Source organism: Equus przewalskii, chromosome 15, assembly GCF_037783145.1.
Source record: "Equus przewalskii isolate Varuska chromosome 15, EquPr2, whole genome shotgun sequence".
Taxonomy (NCBI): domain Eukaryota; kingdom Metazoa; phylum Chordata; class Mammalia; order Perissodactyla; family Equidae; genus Equus; species Equus przewalskii.
In genome coordinates, this window is record NC_091845.1 from 39,755,322 (window position 1) to 39,775,539 (window position 20,218).

At 39.8% G+C, this 20,218-nt stretch overlaps 1 protein-coding gene and 1 long non-coding RNA gene across 3 annotated transcripts in view; one reads left to right on the forward strand and one right to left on the reverse strand.

Annotated features, from left to right (window-relative positions):
- Nucleotides 1-20,218, forward strand: part of PRKAR2A (protein kinase cAMP-dependent type II regulatory subunit alpha) — a 120,239-nt gene that overhangs the window by 92,200 nt on the left and 7,821 nt on the right. Inside the window, exons 7-8 of the mRNA XM_070575447.1 lie at nucleotides 4,818-4,919; nucleotides 5,097-5,171. Of these exons, the coding sequence (XP_070431548.1) occupies nucleotides 4,818-4,919; nucleotides 5,097-5,171 (177 nt within the window). The remainder of the gene's footprint in view (nucleotides 1-4,817; nucleotides 4,920-5,096; nucleotides 5,172-20,218) is intronic.
- LOC139075944 (uncharacterized) overlaps nucleotides 1-20,218 on the reverse strand; it is a 35,442-nt gene that overhangs the window by 2,107 nt on the left and 13,117 nt on the right. For both annotated transcript variants that reach the window (XR_011526995.1, XR_011526994.1), the window contains exon 3: nucleotides 2,728-2,979. This is a non-coding gene — a long non-coding RNA (uncharacterized lncRNA). The remainder of the gene's footprint in view (nucleotides 1-2,727; nucleotides 2,980-20,218) is intronic.

The following is a 20,218-nucleotide window of genomic DNA, read 5'->3' on the forward strand; positions in this document are numbered from 1 at the left end:
CCAAAACAAAAACTCACTGGATGGGCTCAATAGCAGAAGGAATATGAGAGAGGAACAAATCAGTGAATTTTAAGATAGAACGATAGAAATAACCCCATCTGAACAACAGAAAGAAAATAGACTGAAATGTAATGAACAGAGCTTATAGGATGATAACAAAAGACCTGGTACTTGTATCATCAGAGTCCCAGAAAGAGAGGAGAGTTTAGAGCTAAAAAATTATTCAAAGAAATAATAGTTGAAAACTTCCCAAATTTGGTGCAGGATAAACCTACAGATTTGGGAAGCTGAGTGAACTCACATATTGAATAAACCCAAAGAAATCCATGCCAAGACATCATATTCAAACTTAAGAAAACTAAAGAGAGAAAAAAATTTGGAAATGGCTAGAGAGAAGCAATGCATTACCTATAGGGGAACAACAATTTGAAAGACACTGGATTTCCCATCCACAGAGGTCAGAAGGAAGCAGCACAGCATTTTTCCAGTGCTGAAAGAAAAGAACTGTCAACTTGGAATTCTACACCTAGTGAGAATATCCCTCAGTAATGAAGATATTCTCAGACAAAAGAAAACTAAGAGACTTTATCACCAGCAGGCCTACCTTAAAAGAATGGCTCATGGAAGTTCTTCAAACAGAAAGGAAGTGGTAAAAGGGAATTTGGAACATCAAGAATGAAGGAAGAACAACAGAAAGAATAAACATGGGGAGATATAGAAGATTATCCTCTTGAGTTTTCTAAATTATGTTAGGTGGTTGAAGCAAAATTGTAACATCGTCTGATGTGGTTTTCAATGGATGTAGAGGAAATATTTAACACAATTACAGGGGCTGGCCCTGTGGCCGAGTGGTTAAGTTTGCGCGCTCCACTGCAGGCGGCCCAGTGTTTTGTTGGTTCGAATCCTGCGCGCGGACATGGCACTGCTCATCAAACCACGCTGAGGCAGCGTCCCACATGCCACAACTAGAAGGACCCACAACGAAGAAAATACAACTATGTACCGGGGGGCTTTGAGGAGAAAAAGGAAAAAAAAATAAAATCTTTAAGACAATTACACTCTAAGGGGAGAGGGGGTAAATGTCTAAATGGAACTAAAGCTTCTATACTTTACTCAAGCTACTAAAATGTTGACACCAGTAGACTGTGATAAGTTACATACGTATAGTATAATACCTGGAACAACCACTAAAATAATCTGTACAAGAGATGTACTCAAAAACTTTATAAATCAAAATGGAATTCTAAACACTGTTCCAGTAACCCATAGCAAGGCAGGAGAAGTGAAAAAGAGGAACAAAAAAACAGAGGGAACAACAGAAAGCATACCATAAAATGGTAGACTTAAGCCCTAATAAATGAATAATTACTATAAATATAGATGATCTAGATATACCAATTAAATGACAGAGACTAGTAGAATGGATTTTTTTAAATGACCCAACTATATGCTATCTATAAGAAATTCACTCAAATATAATGATATAGGTAGGTTGAAAGTAAAAGGATAGAAATAGATATACCAGGCAAACATTAACCAGAAGAAAACAGGAGTATATTAATATCAGACAAAATAGACTTCAAAGAAAATTACCAAAAACAGAGAGGAACGTTACATGATAATGAAAGGGTTAATCTACCAAGAAGGCATAGCAACTCTACATGTGTATACACCAAACAACGGAGCTTCAAAATATGTAAAGCAAAAACCATTAGATCTGAAAGAAGAAATACATGAATCCACAATTATAGTTGCAGACTTCAGTGCCCCTCTCTCAACTATTGATAGAACAACTAGATAGAAAATCAGGAAGGATATAGAACTTAACACCATCAACCAAAAGGATCTAATTGAAATTTATAGAACACTCCACACAACAACAGTAGAATACACATTCTTTTCAAACCCACAGGATATTCACCAAGGTAGACCATATCCTGGGATAAAAAGTAAAACTTAACAAATTTAAAAGATTTGAAGTCAGACAGTGTCTTCTCTAACCGCAACAGAATGAAACTAGAAAATCAGTAACAGAACAATACCCGGAAAATCTCCAAACATTCGCAAATTAAATAACACATTCCTAAATAATCTCTAAGTCAAAGAGAAAGTCTCAATAGAAATTTAAAAACCAAAAACACACAAAAAAACATTGAACTGTAAAACCACCTTCCTTGTGGTTAGGAATATGAGAATTTAATAGATGGGCATACGAAAAGCAGCTTCCTCGGTACCTGGCACAAGGTAGGTGCTACAGAATGGTGGCACCTGCTCCCCGTTTTTGTGATGCTGCTCACCACCCTTCTCTTCCTGAGATTCCCTCTCGAGATCCCTGCTCTGCCTTTCTTCTTCCTAGCCTTATCTTTTGCAGTCTTTTCTTCCTCTCCATGCTGTCTTAAGTGACATCCATCTCCTTGGTGTCTTAAGTGACCTATCAAGATGTCCTTTTGGCCTCTGCTTTTCTCCTGCTTTGTTCATTTACTTTACAGTCTGAACCTGCCCAGACCTTCAGTACCACCTCCATAAAAGTGACTCCCAGGGGGTCCTCTATAGCCTGACTTCTTACTTGCGCCTTCCAAGGCCTTGGAAATGCCTTCTGAGGCCAAAGCAGGGAGAACCTGGTAGTGTTTTTCAACCAGGATTTCAAAATGATTCTACATTCCTTCTCTTACTGGGCAGTTGCCATCATGACCACTACATTTAGTCTCTGCTCCCACTCCCTCTTACCTAAATGAAAGTCAGTAGAAGCTTTCTTAGGGAACTGCTGCAGTCACAGGAAAGGGTAGCATTCCTCTCTCTTTTGAACTTTCGGTCTATTTGCTTGGCTCTGAACACTTGCTGCCTGAGGGAGCTACCATTTCACCATTTGAGTTTCCTCTTCACTGCTCCATTGGAAGGTCCCTGAAGGCTGCATTGGTGTTTGCTTCTTATTTATACCCTCCACTGTCACAGGAACTGGTCTTGCACAGCATGAGTGTCCTGGGAAGTGTGAAAGCATACATAGAAAGGGTTGGAACACAAATAAGTCACTTTAAGAGATATCAGTTGTTTTCTCTTCAGCTAGAAAGACAGTTTGCTATTCAAACTGTAATCTTTATAATATTACAGATGGATTTAAAAAATATTATTTTTTTGACAATGCCTACTCAAACATAAGAAAGGGAACTTCACAATTCCCATTTTCTCGTTCTTAATTGTCCTCTTTTCACAACACAGCACTCTTGGCCCAAATTGGCCCAGAAAACAACCGAATTCTAAAGATAATGGAGTAATATTCCAAAGTATAACAGTAACATTTAAAATGATACATCCCTAACCTCGGACTTCAAAAAAGTAGTGGCAAGTGATGCAGCCCATTAGAGCAATCAGAGATTGAATGGCTCTTTTCATACAGATATGGAAAAGAAAATGGGGCAGAATCTGGCTAAATCCCAGAGAGCAGATATTTGTACAGCAGTTTAGGGAGGGAGGGTAGGATACTGCCATCGCTCACACTAGGAGTGTAGGCTGCAGTAGGTGACTTCTCTGGTAAGGCAGATGAAACATGGCATGGCAGAGGGCCTGGGGATTCTGTACCTAATGGAAGCCCGTGAAACCCATTTAGACATCTCAACTGAGTTGTCCTCTATGTGTTTTCTCCACCTTACTCCTACTCCATCAGCAAAAATAGTAAAATAGCAGGGGCCGGCCTGGTGGCGCGCTGGTTAAGTTCTCACATTCCGCTTCAACAGCCCAGGGTTCGCCAGTTCGGATCACGGGTGTGGACATGGCAGCTCTTGGCAAGCTATGCTGTGGCAGGCATCCCACATATAAAGTAGAGGAAGATGGGCATGAATGTTAGCTCAGGGCCAGTCTTCCTCAGCAAAAAGAGGAGGATTGGCAGCAGATGTTAGCTCAGGGCTAATCTTCCTTAAAAAAAAAATAGTAAAATAGCAAACCTACAGCTAAACATACCCTTACCCCCTTGCTGTTTTTGATTCTCCCAGTCGTTAGGATATCATTACTGTACTTTCCAAAAAAAAAAAAAATCTTTCAATTCCTGACAGCCTCAGGTGGAAGAAATGTACAGTTTTCTTAGGTACAAATAACTGTTTACCCATTCTGTTTGTTTGTTAGTGCTGTCAGGTTGACTCTGACTCCTAATGATCCTGTTACAGGAGAGCAGAACCCCCTGCCATCCTCTTATCTTCTGGCACTATGTTAGACAATGTTCTGCTGCTATTCACAGGGTTTTCATGGCCAATTTTTTCAAAAGTGGGTGGCCAGGTCCTTCTTTCTAGTCCGTCTTAGCATGAAAGCTCCACTAAAACCTTTCCACCATGAGTGGCCCTGCTGGTATTTGAAATACTGATGGCATACCTTTCGATATCACAACAACAAGCAGTCACCACAATCTGACAACTGTGAGATGGGTTTTGTGGTTCCCTGACCGGGAAACACACCTGGGCCGAGGTGATGAGAGCACCAGATCTTAACCACTAGACCATAAGGGCTGGCTGGTGCATCTTTTCACATTGAACAGTGTGACTGTGAGCTCACAAATGTTTGATTGGGAGTTTTTAAATTTGGTATTCTCTTTATGACCCACAGGTGGCACCCCTTGAGTACAGATAGCAAGTGGCAACATGTGGGACATCTGTCTGGCTCAGGCTACAGGTCTTTTTCTTCTACTGATGACTCAGATTGAAATATCATTAGGCACTCAGTTGACCCAGTCCCTTCCATAGTCCTCCAGTATTTGCTGTGGCCCAGTTAGTTAAACCATAGATGTTCTCTTACACAGGCATTTACCAGAATTTTTATATTCTTTCTTGTAGGACCGTGTGACTTTTAGAAGAATCATTGTGAAAAACAATGCAAAAAAGAGGAAGATGTTTGAATCATTTATTGAATCTGTGCCCCTTCTTAAATCACTAGAGGTAAAGTCTATATGAATAAGAGTTGATTTATGGGGATTTAGGAAAAGCTGTTAAAACTCTTCTATTGTTAGCTTTTCAGATCATACTATTCTAACTCATTTTTATGTTGTATCGATATTATTTGTGACTGAATTGAGGTCTCTTCCTTATAATTTGTGAGCATATCCATTGTTTCAGGTGTCAGAACGAATGAAGATTGTGGATGTAATAGGAGAAAAGAGCTATAAGGATGGAGAGCGCATAATCACTCAGGTGGGTGGAGGCCTTGTGCAGCTCTGTTCCTAGAAGTCACCTCCTGAAGGACTAGTGTTTCATTTGTCCTTTCACTTTTGAAAACTTATGTTGCACGGTACTAGGAGCATTCTTCCTGCAGAGTCCTCTGAAGCCCATTGATGTTTATCTCATTCACATGTGCAGATCTCTTGTCTCCATTCACCTTTCCTAGGTTTCTGGTCTTTGTTCTTTTAGATGTCATTTTCTTTTTACTCTGAATAAGCTGCACCCGTTGCAGTTAAAACCTGGAGAAGGTCAAAAGGTTGTGCCCTTTACCTTCTCTGACACAAATGTGGCCTCTTAGCTAATCCAACACAAATCAGAAACCTCAGTCTTCAGTGACTGATCAGATTTGTAAGATGTCTTAGTGTTTCCTTTGTGCCATTTTCTCATGTTACTTTTGGGTACTGCAAGTATCACCACACGCAGTGGACTGGATCATTGTGATGTGTACTTTGTAATAATTTTTCTTGTATAGCATGTTTGTGTTTTTTAAACTTCTCTGCCTGGGCTTCTGGCAAGAGCACTGGGAAGATAATCTGGTTGGTCTCGGTTGGGTGATGTGCCCATCCTTGAATCTAGAGCTGGGGCTAGGAGGAGGAAAGACTCAGATGGGTCAAGCCTGAGTCCTGAGCCCACCCCTGGTGCCTGTGGGTGGAGTTGGCACAACCAGCACCACGGGAACTAATCAGGCTTATCATGGAAGGAGAGAGAGAAGCTCCCAGAGAAAAAGGACTAAGAAAAAAACTCTGTCTACTCTAAGTCGTATCACTAAATGCCTTTGTTTTCTAGGTACTCCTATGGTTAATAATTCTTTTAATTAGAAATTGATTTGAGGGGCCGGCCCCGTAGCTGAGTGGTTGTTTGCGCCCTCTGCTTTGGCAGCCCAGGGTTTCACCGGTTCAGATCCTGGGCATGGCCATGGCACCGCTCATCAAGCCATGCTGAGGCAGCATTCCACATGCCACAACTAGAAGGACCCACAACTAAAAATATACAACTATGTACAGGGGGACTTTGGGGAGAAAAAGAAAAAAAATAAAATCTCTTAAAAAAAAGAAATTGATTTGATTCTGTAAACATTTGTTAAGATAGACATGTAGGACCAGATATAAGTGCTATAATGAAGGAGCATATGAATGACAGTGAAAATATGGAAAAGGAAATATTCCATATGGTTTCATGGAGGAAATACCATTTGAGCTGAGCTTAAAGAACAAGTGTATTTTCAGCAGATCAGGTCAGGGAAAAGTCTTTCAGGGCAAAAGACCAATATGAGCAAGGGCCTGTGGGTGTGAGCTGTGTTCCACAGCAGATAACCTGGTATGGTAAGAATGGAGGGCTGAGGTGCAGGAATGGGACATGTTGACTGTCCACATTTGCTTCTAAACCTGAGGTGCTTTAATTTATCCCCAAAGGACCTCTACTTCATTCAGAAAGCCCCAGGCCTTCAGTAGGTATGTCAAGAGGTATGAGAAGCCACAGTGTTTTCTGGAGTGTCTGTGCTCTTAAAGATAGGAGTGCTAGTTGGTATACAGAATGGAAATGAATTAAGATGATTCCCAGCTTATTATAGACCCCTTTTGGCAGTGTCTGTAGACCAAGGGTTGTCTAAGCAGGGTCCCAGGACCTGGAGTATCAACATCACCTGGGAATGTTAGAAATTGTTAAGAGTTGTTAGAAATGCAAGTTCTTGGATGCTACCCCAGACCTACTGAATCAGAAACTGTGCTTTATGTTATTTTCTTTGTTTGTTTGTTTTGCTCAGCTTTGTTATGGTATATTTTACATACAATTAAGTTACCAAGTTTAAGTATATAATTCAAGAATTTTATAACTACCCCTACAAGCATAGTATATGGCATTTCCATCACCCCAAGAAGTTTCCTTTTTGTATTTTCAGTCAATCCCCTCCCCCATCTCCTTACTCCTGGAAACCACTGATCTACTTTCTATCACTATAGAAATCCCTTTTCTAGAATTTCATATAATGAAATCATATAATGTGTAGTCTTTTGTGTCTAGCTTCTTTCTGTTAGCATAATGCTTTTGATATTTATCCATGTTGTTATATGTGTCAGCAGGTCATTCCTTTTTATTGCTAAGTAGTATTTCATTGTGTGGATGTACAGTAATTTGTCTTTCCATTCACTAATTGGGGGACATTTGTGGTCTTTCCAGTTTTTGGCAACTATGAATAAAACTGTGGTGAACATTCACATACAAGTCTTTGTGTGAATGTGTGTTTTTATGGACTTGCTGAGCCATATAGTAAATGTGTGTTTAACACACTGCCAAACTGTTTTTAAAAATGACTGTACCGGGCCTGGCCTGGTGGCGCAGTGGTTAAGTGCGCACGTTCTGCTTTGGCGGCCTGGGGTTCACCGGTTCGTATCCCGGGTGCGCACATGGCACCACGTGGCAAGCCATGCTATGGTAAGCATCCCACATATAAAGTAGAGGAAGATGGGCACAGATGTTAGCTCAGGGCCAGACTTCCTCAACAAAAAAGAAGAGGATTGGCGGCAGTTAGCTCAGGGCTAATCTTCCTCAAAAAAAAAAAATGGCTATGCCATTTTGTGTCCCCCTAGCAATGCATGAGAGTTCTAGTTGCATGCTTCCTCGTCAACACTTAATATTCACAATCTTTAGTTTTAGCCATTCTAGTGGGTATGAAGTGGTATCTCATTTTGATTTTAGTTTGCATTTACCTAATGTTTAATGATGTTAAGCGTCTTTTCTTCTGATTGCTTGCCATCCATATGTTTTCTTTGGTGAAGTATCTGTGCAAATCTTTTGCCCTGTTTAAAATTAGGTCATTTGGCTTGTTATTATTGAGTTGTTAGAGTTCTTTATGTATTCTAAGTACAAACCCTTTATCAGACAAGTGATTTGCAAATATTTCTCCCAATCTGTGGCTGTGGCTTGTTTCTTCGTTTTCTTAATGGTAGCTTTTAAAAAACCTAAGGTTTTAATTTTGGCAAGTCTGGTTTGTCATTTTTTTCTCTTGCAATATTCTTTTTGTGCCCTATTTAAAAAATCTTTGTGATGTCTGTAAGATGTTCTTCTGTGTTTACTTCTAGGCCAGCACTGTTTAATAGAAAGATCATGTAAGCCACATATGTAATTTAAAATTTTTTAGTAAGCAAATAAAAAAATAATAAAACAGGTGAACTTAATTTTAATAACAAATTTATTTAACCTAATATATCTACAATATTACCATTTTAACATCTAAATGATATAAAAGTTTAATAAGAGATATTTTACTTTTTTGGTTTTAGTACTCAGTTTTCAAAGTCTGTTGTGTATTTTGTACTTACAGCACATCTCAATCTATACAAGCCAGACTTCAAGTGCCCAATAGCCACATGTGACTAGTTGCTACTGTATCGAGCAGTGTAGTTCTAGATGTTTCATAGTTTTAGCTGTTACATTTAGATTTATGATCCATTTTGAGTTAATTTTTGGATATATGGTGTAAGTGTAGGGTTTTGCATATGGATGTCCAGTTGTTCCAGCACCATTTGTTTAAGAGGTTATCCTATACCATTGCTTTGACACTTTTATTGAAAATCAGTTGGCCATAAGTATTTGGATCTTTTCCTGGTCTCTTTTTTGTTCCATTGATCTGTGTATCTATCTCTCTGCCAATATTGCACTGTCTTGATTATAAGAGCTTTATATAGTAATCCTTAAAATCAGACAGTTTAAACCCTCCAAGTTTTTTGTTCTTTTTCATAATTATTTTGGCTATTCTATGCTTTTTGCATTTCTGTATAAATTTTAGAACCAACTTATTTCTACCAAAAAAGCCTGCTGAGATTTTTTCTTGGTATTATGCTAAATCTATAGATCAATTTGGGGAGAAGTAGACATCTTAACAATAGTGAGTGTTTTGCGTTAGTCTCAGCCTATCGATAGTGATACTGTCAGCTAGGAATGCCTGGGGCACTCCCCTGGGCCCTTACTACTTGTGGCAAGCCCCCATAGACATTTCCCCTGTCGGAGCCAGTGTTGTGGCTGGATCAGCCCTTGTTGTTCTTATTAGGATTGCAAGACACACCTCAGCAACAATCATCAGGGAACTTTGGAAAAACAAGGTTTATTACTCACAGGTCCTGGAGGGTACATGGTACCTCAGGGACACACAGAGAGGTTGCACGTAGAGAGCGCAGACCTAGGGTTCTGCCTTTATTGAGGTCAAGGCTGAGGTGCCTAAGGTTTTGTTGTTTCACTCTTTATTGGCAAATTGAAAACATAAGAGCAGGAATTAGGGTGCAGGAGGGAAAAGGTAGGGCCACTCAAGTGGTCAGTTTTCTAGGATCCCCAAGGCTTTTTAAAAGGGGAACTTTGGGCTGGTGGCCTGGGGTTTGTAGGTTTGGATCCTGGGTGCGAACCTAGCACTGCTTGTCAAGCCACACTCTGGTGGCATCCACATAAAATAGAGGAATATTGGCATAGATGTTAGCTCAGCGACAATCTTCCTCAAGCAAAAAGACGAGGATTGGCAACAGATGTTAGCGCAGGGCCAATCTTCCTCACAAAACAAAAACAAAACAAATAAATAAATAAGAAATAAAAGAGGAGCTTCATGGGTGGGGGTGGCCTGACTCTTTATCTAATTATGTATCTGGCAATATGTTTATTCAAGTGTCCTTTTTTTGGTTTTTGTTTTTGTTGTTTTGCTGAGGAAGATTTGCCCTGAGCTAAAATCTATTGCCAATCTTCCTCTTTTTGCTTGAGGAAGATTTGTCCTGAGCTCACATCCATGCCAGTCTTCCTCTGTTTTGTATGTGGATCACTGTCACAAGCATGGCCCCTGATGAGTGGTGTAGGTCTGCGTCTGGGATCTGAACCTGGGCCATCGAAATGGAGCACACCAAACTTAACCACTAGGCCCCAGGCCTTGCCCCCAAGAGTCTTTAAAATGGATTCCTCAGCAATCAAAAGCTTATTGTCAGGCACTTAGACTACAGTGAGTTGGTTCATGAGCATGGTATACCTCCATTTATCTAGGTCATCTTTAATTTTTCTCTGTAATATTTTGTAGTTTTCAAATGTAGTGTTCAGGTCTTGCACATCTTTGTTAAATTTATCCCTGGATAGTTCATATTTTTTACACTATTGTAAATGGTTTTTCTTTTTGCAATTTCCAGTTATTTATTGCTAGTGTATAGAAATATACTTGAATTTTGTATATTGATCCTGTGATATTCTAGAACCTTGCTAAACTCACTAGTTCTAGTAGTTTTTTTGTAGTTTCATTGGGATTTTCTACATAGGTGATTATTTTGTCTATGAAGAAGGATAATTTTACTTATTTTCTAATCGGTATCCCTTTTATTTTTTTAGTTTATTTTCTTTGCCTTATTGCACTGGCTAGGACATCCAGTACAATATTGAATAGAAGTGGTGAGAGCAGAGATCTTTGTCTTATTCACGATCTTGGGAGGAAAGCGTTCAGTTGTTCACCATTAAGTATAACGTTAGCTATAGTTTTTTTATAAATGCCCTTAATCAGGTTGGAGAAGGTCCCTTCTGCTCCTAGTTTTCTGAGTTTTTAATCTTGAGATGGTGTTGAATTTTGTTAAATGCTTTTGCTGTATTTATTGAGGTGTTCATAGGAGTTTTCTTTTTTAGTTAACAAATAATAGTGAGTTACATTGATTGAATTTTGAATATTAAACCAAGCCTGCATCCTGGGATGAACCCCACTTGCTCATGATACATTATCCTTTTTATTTATTACTGGATTTAATTTGCTAAAATTTTGTTAAGGATTTTTGTGTCTATTCATGAGGGATATTAGTCTGTAGTTTTCTCTCCTTGTGATGTCTTTGTCTGGTTTTGGTATCAACAAGAGCTCCAGGTGATTGTGATGTTTGCTAAAGTTTGAGAATCACTGCTCTAGACTATTCCAAGGCTTGATAATGCCCTTGCATTAAGACTACTTAGTGGAAAAGTACTTAGTGGAAGCACTTTCAAAGGTTTTTGAGAAGAATGACACGATGAGAATTGTATTTTCAAAGCATAGTTCTGGCATCAGTGAAAAATGAATTGACTTCACCTTCATTGAGTAATCAAGGAAATGTAAATTTGAAACCACAATGAGGAACCATTTTCATACCTGTTAGCTTGGCAAAAAATAAGAATCTGACAATTCCAAGTGATATATAGCAGGAACTTCTATTCACTGTTAATAGGCCAATAACGTAGCTGAACTCCTTTGGAGAGAAATTTAACCTTATCCTGTAAAGTTGAATTTTTTCTATAATCCACAAACTTCTTTCCTTGATATTTTCAGATAAAATATCCTACCTCAAAAGCCACCTTACCCTCATGAGTTCTTTCCCAGTCACAGATCCTCCTACCTCCCTGCCCTGACTTTTACGGTAGTCATGTATTTGCTTTTTATAATAGTTTTTACCACTTATGTATACTTCCTAAACAATATGGCCAAGTCTTGCTATTTTTTTAAATTTCTGTAATTGGGATTAGAAAGTATGTATTATTTTATTTGCGTCTTGCTTCTTTTGCTCAACTTTCATCCACATTGCTGTGTAGTTTGTTGGTTTTCCATAAAAAGTTATGTAGTATTCCAGTATATATGAATATAAATGGTTTGCCTTTCCACTGCTGATGGACATTTGGGGGTCTTTCTAGTTTTTAGCTATTACAAACAAGACTTCAGTGATTACATTGATTTGATATCTGAAGAGTTTGTGTAAGGCTAGAATTCCTTGGCTACTTTATGGAACTTACCAGTGTTTTCTTTGTGGGAAGATTTTTGACTACAAATTAAATTATTTTCATTGTTAAACTATTTAGCTTTTCTATTTCATCTTTGGTGTGTTTTGGTAAGATCAATTTTTCCAGAGATTTATCCATTTCATCTAAGATTCAGTGTTATTGGCATAAATAGTTGGTCATGATGTTCCTGTTAATGTCTTTTAAATATCTATAGGATCTAGAATGATGTTCCCATTTTCATTCTTTTTCTTTTTTTTTTTTAAAGATCTTATTTTATTTTTTCCTTTTTCTCCCCAAAGCCCCCCAGTACATAGTTGTGTATTTTTAGTTGTGGGTCCTTCTAGGTGTGGCATGTGGGATGCCACCTCAGCATGGCTTGATAAACGGTGCCATGTCCTCCCCCAGGATCCGAACCAGCGAAACCCTGGGCCACCAGAGCAGAGCTCGCGAACTTAACCACTCGGCCACGGGGCCGGCCCCACCTTTTTCATTCTTGATATTGTTGTTTTGTGCCTTCTCTTTTTTTCTTGCTCAGTCTTGCCAGGGGTTTGTCAATTGTTTCAGTCTTTTTGAAGAACCAACTTTTGCCTTTTATTAATCCTATTGAATGTTTGTTTTCTATTTCATTACTTTTTTGTCTCTATCTTATTTCCTTCCTTCTACTTTCTTTTTGGATTTTTTCCTATTCTCTTGAGTTGGATGCTTAGCTCTTCACTTTTCAGCCTTTCTTCTTTTCTAATATAAACATTTTAAAACTAGAAGCTTTTAGGGGGCTGGCCCTGTGGCCGAGTGGTTAAGTTTGCACTCTCAACTTCACTGGCCCAGGGTTTTGCCAGTTTGGATCCTGGGCGTGGACATGGCACTGTTCATCAAGCCGTGCTGAGGCGGCACCCTACATGCCACAACTTTAGAAGGACCCACAACTAAAAATGTACAAGTATGTACTAGAGGGCTTTGGGGAGAAAAAGGAAAAATAAAATCTTTAAAACTAGAAATTTGGGGCTGGCCTCGTGGCCAAGTGGTTAAGTTCTCACACTCTGCTTCGTCGGTCCAGGGGTTTTGCTGGTTCGGATCCTGGGCGCAGACATGGCACTGCTCATCAGGCCATGCTGAGGTGGCGTCCCACATGCCACAACTAGAAGGACCCCCCAACTAAAAGTATACAACTATCTACTAAGGGGAATTTGGGGAGAAAAAGCAAAAAAAAAAGAGAGATTGGCAAGGTGTTAGCTCAGGTGCCAATCTTAAAAAAAAAAAAGATTGCCAACAGATGTTAGCTCAGGTGCCAATCTTTAAAATAATTAATTAATTAATTAAACGAAATTTTTCAGGGCTAGCCTGGTGGCACAGCAGTTAAGTTCGCGTGTTCTGCTTTCGTGGCCCAGGATTCACTGGTTCAGATCCCGGGTGCAGACATGGCACCGCTTGGCAAGCCATGCTGTGGTAGGCATCCTGCATGTAAAGTGGAGGAAGATGGGCATGGATGTTAGCTCAGGGCCAGTCTTCCTCAGCAAAAAGAGGTGGATTGGCAGCAGATGTTAGCTCAGAACTAATCTTCCTCAAAAAAAAAAAAGATTTAAAAAAATAGAAATTTTTCTACATCAGAAGATCAATGATGATCTTCAGCATTTAGAGGTTTCTACCTTAAGTCCCCTTGAACAGTTGTGCTTTAACTGCTGTGACTCTTTTGCACCAAGATGCCACTTAACTTCTTCCTGCAGCCTGGTTGCTCTTTACATGTGGGGTGTGCCTGAGGGTGGATACCTTGCTTAACACAAATGTCCAGCTGGGGCCTAGACACAGCAGAAAGGACGGAAGACACTGCCTATTGCAGGGGATGGTGGGATCCTAGAGTGCATCTCCACCAGTCTCTGGATGTTCTCCAGACCACACTTATGCTGTCAGGGGAGCCCCTGGCCAGCTGTCCCCTTAGAATTTCTTTTATCACATCCTTTCAAGTTCATCAACACAAATTTTCTTGTTTGTGTTGATTTTTTAATGTTTTTATTTGTGTATTTTGTAATAGTTTTCATAGTTTGCCAATTATCCCAATAGATGTAATATTTTGCTTATTCTCAGAATGATGTGGACAGAAGTTGGTTTGTATTTCATAAAAAGTATGTTTTCATATATTCAGTATTAAAGTACCATTTCCTTAAATCAAAAAGGTGCTGTGCGGGGCTGGCCCCATGCCTGAGTGGTTAAGTTCATGCTCTCCGCTTCGGCGGCCCAGGGTTTCACCGGTTTGGATCCTGGGTACAGACCTAGCACCACTCATCAAGCCATGCTGAGGTGGCATCCCACATAGCACAACTAGAAGTACCTACAACTAGAATATACAACTATGCACTGGGGGGCTTTGGAGAAAAAAAAAGGATTGGCACAGATGTTACTTCAGGTGCCAATCTTAAAAAAAAAGGTGCCATGTTCTGAATTAGGGTTTCAGTCATTCTAATGGTGGAATGTGGATCTTACTTATATCATCATTTGTGAAAAAGGGACATTTATTTAATAAAGCCCAGTGAATTTCAACGTATGGATGATAACCTAATCATTGCCTGCCACATAGTAGACATTCAGAAGCTATTTATTGAAACACTTGATAATAGGTTCACAAAAATGTAAAATGCAGTACAGTCTGATTTCTTTACTCCTGTTTGTAGAATGGAATGTTCTTTCTGTGAGATGTGTGCTCAGACCCTCTGAGTAGACTTAAAAACTTGGAAAGTCAGACACTCTTCAAGTAAGCTCCTGCTGTTTCCTACTGAGTAATCGTCTTATTCTGCTCTGTCTACCCAGCAAACTGACAGGCATCCTACAAAGCCTGAACAACCAGCTTACATGCAGTATCTATCACTGGACCCCAAGGGAAACAGGAAATGTGTGTTCTGGTGCATCTCTGTCCCAGCCTAACCAGCTGCTTCATGAGGCTGGAAATGCAACAGAGTATATCCCCTCAGATGCCACACAAATACACTATTTTCAATGGATGATATCATTCATGGTTTTATGTTAAATTTTATCTTCTTGCATTATTTGTGAACTACTCTAATCCTTTCTGGTGAGGTATTAGCAAATCATTAAAATTAAAAGCATTAAAGACAGTCCTCCCTCTGGTCCAGAAGAAGAGAACTTTTACCCAGGCAGGCCTCATTGTTCCTCGTGTGGTCTAGATAACATTCCTTCCCATCTCCTCTCAACCTTGAATCCACCAGCTATTCCCCCTTCCTCCTAAGGCAAAGTTATTTATCCTGTGAGCTTCTGAGGAAACTCATCTGTAAAACAGAGTAGTAATAGTACCTACTTTATGAGACTTCTTTGGCAAGTGAATGCATGTAGAGTGCTCACCAGAGTGCCTACTGGGAGAGAGCACACAGCAACGTTAGCAGATTCTGTTCTATTTGAGCTTCCCTGTTCATTCTTCTCATCCTGTAGACATGCCCTACCCGAGTCTCTCATGTCCTCACAACACACTCACGTTCCTCCCTTCACTTTGTTTCTGCTCCAGTTACTAGCCTCTCTAATTCCTCTCACAGCCAGGCATTTTCAAAGTGTGGTCTAACATTGTGAACTAGAGGAAGCCAGACACAAAAGCGAGTATGATTTCATTTATATGAAGTTAAGGAACAGCCTTAACTTTTCTTAACAGAAGTGAAGGAAAACTATTCTATGAGGATAGAAGTCAGATATACTTAACAAATGGATGGGGTGGTAGTGGTTTTGACTGAGAAAGAATCCAGAGAGACCCTTTTGGAGGCTGGAAGTATTTTCTATTTTGATCTAGGAGGGGTTACACACAGGTATACATATGTAAAAATTCATCAAGCTGTAGCCTTGAAATATGAGCACTTCAAATTATGGTGGTTACACATCTATCTAAACAAATAGGACTCAGGCACCATCCTTCACCACCTGTCTCTTTTGCTCTCTTCTTTACCACTCACCACCCTCCTCTTGGTCACCAGGATTTTTCCACACATTTGAGTCTTTATTACCCTTGACCTCCCAGCAGCACTGAACACTGGTAGTCACATCTTCCTTTATGAAACTCCCTTCTTGATCTTAGAAACAACTCTCCCTCTTGATGACCCTGCTTCTGGCTCCTCCTTAGTTTCCTTCACGGCTCCCCATCCTTTGTCAATTCCTATCATGCAGCTATTTGTGTAATGCTAAAACTTCATGGTGATTTGGCTTTGCTGGGTGTAGGGTACCTACCCAACATGGCAGCCCAGAAACCCACAGACACCCCTTTAATAAATCTGTGGCTTTCACTCACTTGGAGTAAGTGGTTATTATCTGGTGACCTGGCACTGGATTAACTCAGGAACATCAGCTGTGTATGGTGCCCACTTCGAGCTCTTTGTGGTGGTGAACGACATGAAGTCTTAGGAATGCTCAGAAGTATAGATTCTCACTGAAGACTTAAGATCTACATGGAATTAGAGCACATGATTAGTACTGAATTATCCAATGTAGATGGTCATTGCTCCAGAAGTCAAGAGTCAGGAGTCAGAGACTGAAGTGTGCCTGAAAGCGTCTTCTCCCTTCTCTGCCTGCTTAACTCTCACCTCCTTTCAGACTTTTCTCAAATCTCACCTTCTCAGTGAAGCTCTATTGTATACTGTAGCCATCTCCTCCTCTAGCACTCCAGATCTCACTGTTGGCCAGTTATTTCTCCAGCAAAAATAGATTACAAATCGCAACAAAAAGAATAAAATACCTTGGAATAAATTTAACCAAGGAAGTGAAAGACCTATACAATGAGAACTACAAGACTTTCCTGAAAGAAATTGATGCTGACGTAAAGAGATGGAAAGACATTCCATGCACACGGATTGGAAAAATAAACATAGTTAAAATGTCCATATTACCTAAAGCAATCTACAGGTTCAATGTAATCCCAATCAGAATCCCAATGACATTCTTTACAGAAATAGAACAAAGAATCCTAAAATTCATATGGGGCAACAAAAGACCCTGAATTGCTAAAGCAATCCCTAGAAAAAAACAAAGCTGGAGGCATCGCAATCCCTGACTTCAAAATATACTACAAAGATATCATAATCAAAACTGCATGGTACTGGTACGAAAAGAAAGAGGCACACAGATTAATGGAACAGAATTGAAAACCCAGAAATAAAACCACACATCTACAGGGGCCAGCCCCATGGCCGAGTAGTTACCTTCGCACGCTCAGGTTCCACGGCCCAGGGTTTGGATCCTGTGCGCGGACATGGCACCACTTGTCAGGCCATGTCGAGGCAGCGTCCCACATGCCACAACTAGGAGGACCCACAACTGAAAAAAAAAATACACAACTATGTGCTGGGGGAATTGGGGGAGGAAAAAAAGCAGAAACAAACAAAAAGATTGGCAACAGTTGTTAGCTCAGGTGCCAATCTTTAAAAAGAAACAAAAAACCCACACATCTCCGGACAACTAATCTTTGACAAAGGAGCTGAGAACATAGAATGGAGAAAGGAAAGTCTCTTCAACAAATGGTGTTGGGAAAACTGGACAGCCACGTGTAAAAGAATGAAAGTAGACCATTTTCTTATGCTATTCACAAAAATAAACTCAAAATAGATCAAAAACTTAAAGGTAAGACCTGAAACCATAAGACTTCTGGAAGAAAATATAGGCAGTACACTCTTTGACATCGGTCTTAAAAGGATCTTTTCAGACACTGGACAAGGGAAACAATAGAAAGAATAAACAAATGGGACTTCATCAGACTAAAGAGCTTCTACAAGGCAAGGGAAAACAGGATTGAAACAAAAAGACAACCCACCAGGGGCCAGCCCAGTGGCGCAGCAGCTAAGTGTGCACGTTCCACTTCGGTGGCCCGGGATTCACCGGTTCGGACCCTGGGTGCAGACGTGGCACCGCTTGGCACGCCATGCTGTGATAGGCATCCCACATATAAAGTAGAGGAAGGTGCGCACGGATGTTAGCTCAGGGCCAGTCTTCCTCAGCAAAAAGAGGAGGATTGGCAGCAGGTAGCTCAGGGCTAATCTTCCTCAAAAACAAACAAAAAAAGAAAAGACAACCCACCACCTGGGAAAAAATAGTTGCAAATCATATATCTGACAAAGGGTTACTCTCTAAAATATATAAAGAACTCACACAACTCGACAGTAAAAAATCCTCTTGATCAGAAAATGGGCAGGGGATGTGAACAGACATTTTTCCAAAGAAGATATACGGATGGCCAGTAGCCACATGAAAAGATGCTCATCACTGATTATCAGGGAAATGCAAATCAACACTACACTAAGATATCACCTTACCCCCATTAGAATGGCTATAATAACCAAGACAAAAAACAGCAAATTTTGTGGAGGTTGTGGAGAAAAAGGAACCCTCATACACTGCTGGTAGGAATGCAAAGTGGTGTAGCCACTATGGAAAACAGTATGGTGATTTCTCAAAAAATTGAAAATAGAAATACCGTATGAGCCAGCCATCCCACTACTGGGTATCTATCCAAAGAACTTGAAATCAGCAATTCAAAGAGACTTATGCACCCCTATGTTCATTGCAGCATTATTCACAGTAGCCAAGACATGGAAGCAATCTAAGTGACCAGCAATTGATGACTTGATGAAGAAGATGTATATACACAATAGATTACTACTTTGTTTAGTATGTATGTGTGTATATGTATATGTGTGTATATGTATGTATGTATAGTATGTACATATGTATAATATGTATGGTATATATATACAATGGAATACTACTATGTATTAAAGCCATAAAAAAATGACAAAATCGTCCCATTCACAACATGGATGGACCTTGAGGGTATTATGTTAAGCAAAATAAGCCAGATAGAGGAAGACAAACTCTGTATGATTCCACTCATATGTGTAGGATAAACAAACACATGGACGAAGAGAACAGATTAGTGGTTACCAAGGGGAAGGGATGTAGGGGTTCAGCACAAAGGGTGAAGGAGTGTACCTATAAGATGACTGACAATTAATAATCTACAACTGAAATTTCACAATGTTGTAAACTATCATAACCTCAATTAAAAAATTTTTTTAAAAATAGATTATAGTCATGTGTCGCTTGACAATGGGGCTATGTTCTGAGAAATGCATTGTTAGGCAATTTCATTGTCGTGCAAACATCATCAAGTGTACTGAAGGGGAACAACATTTGCCACCCAAAAATGTGTCTCTTTAACATGAGGATTATTTTAGGCTGATTATTTTTAAGAAGCAAAAGACTCAGAAAGTTTTTCTTGTTACCTCCCCCTTAACTGCCTGAAAGAATTCAGAAGAAAAACCTGTCTCGGCAAGGGATCTATCACCTTAGCATAACATGAACTATGTGGTAGGTAGGGAGGAACCTAGAAAAGCCTGTTTGTTGGGCTCTCCTGTGTGTTCTTCTGTTTCTATGTGGCCAAACAAATGCTTGTTTTCCAAATGTTTGCTCCTTTCACCTACCTGTGAACTACCTGCCTTCTCTTTCAAGTCCCTTACTCGTCCCACCCCAACATCTTTTGTCTTTAGCTGAAGATCATATTTAAGGTGAAGACTTGAGCCATTTTGGCGAGTTACTCAGTTTTTCTTGGTTTTTCCTGTGTATGCATGTTATTAAACTTTTTTCTCCTGTTAATCTGTCTCATATCAATTTAATGCTTAGATCAGCCAGAAGAACATAGAAGGGTAAAGGAAAATTTCTTCCCCTACTACAGTACTTACACAAACCCAGATGGTATAGCTACTACACACCTAGGCTATGTGGTACTAATCTTGTCGGACCAGTGTTGTTTCTGCAGTCCATCATTGACCAAAACATCATTATGGGGTGCACGACTATGTTCAGGATCATCAAAGAATTGCAATTCAGGGTCTGTAACCATGGCGAGCCACATGCAAGTCCCCAGCAGTAAGGAGAGCAGTACTTTTCTACTTTAGAAAAGTAGAAGAGGAAGTTCGAAGGGCTATTTAAACCAAGAGTCCATTGGAGGATACTGGGAGTTTGAAGTGTAGTGGCTTTTCATTGGCTGAGTTGTGACAGTCTCTCATTGGCTGAGCTTTTTGCTGGTCAAGAAGAAGTCATCTTCTTCCTTTTGGGCTCTGCTATCAAAGTAGGGCATGAGAACTCCCCTTTTGGCCTCCCAACTCCATTTTAATGAGGTTTCTATTTGTTAATTTCCACACCACGTTCCTTGCTCTACTTTTTTCCTATAGCACTAACTGCCTTCCAACAGTATAATTTACTGCTTCATTACACTGATAGTTTACAGTTTATTTACC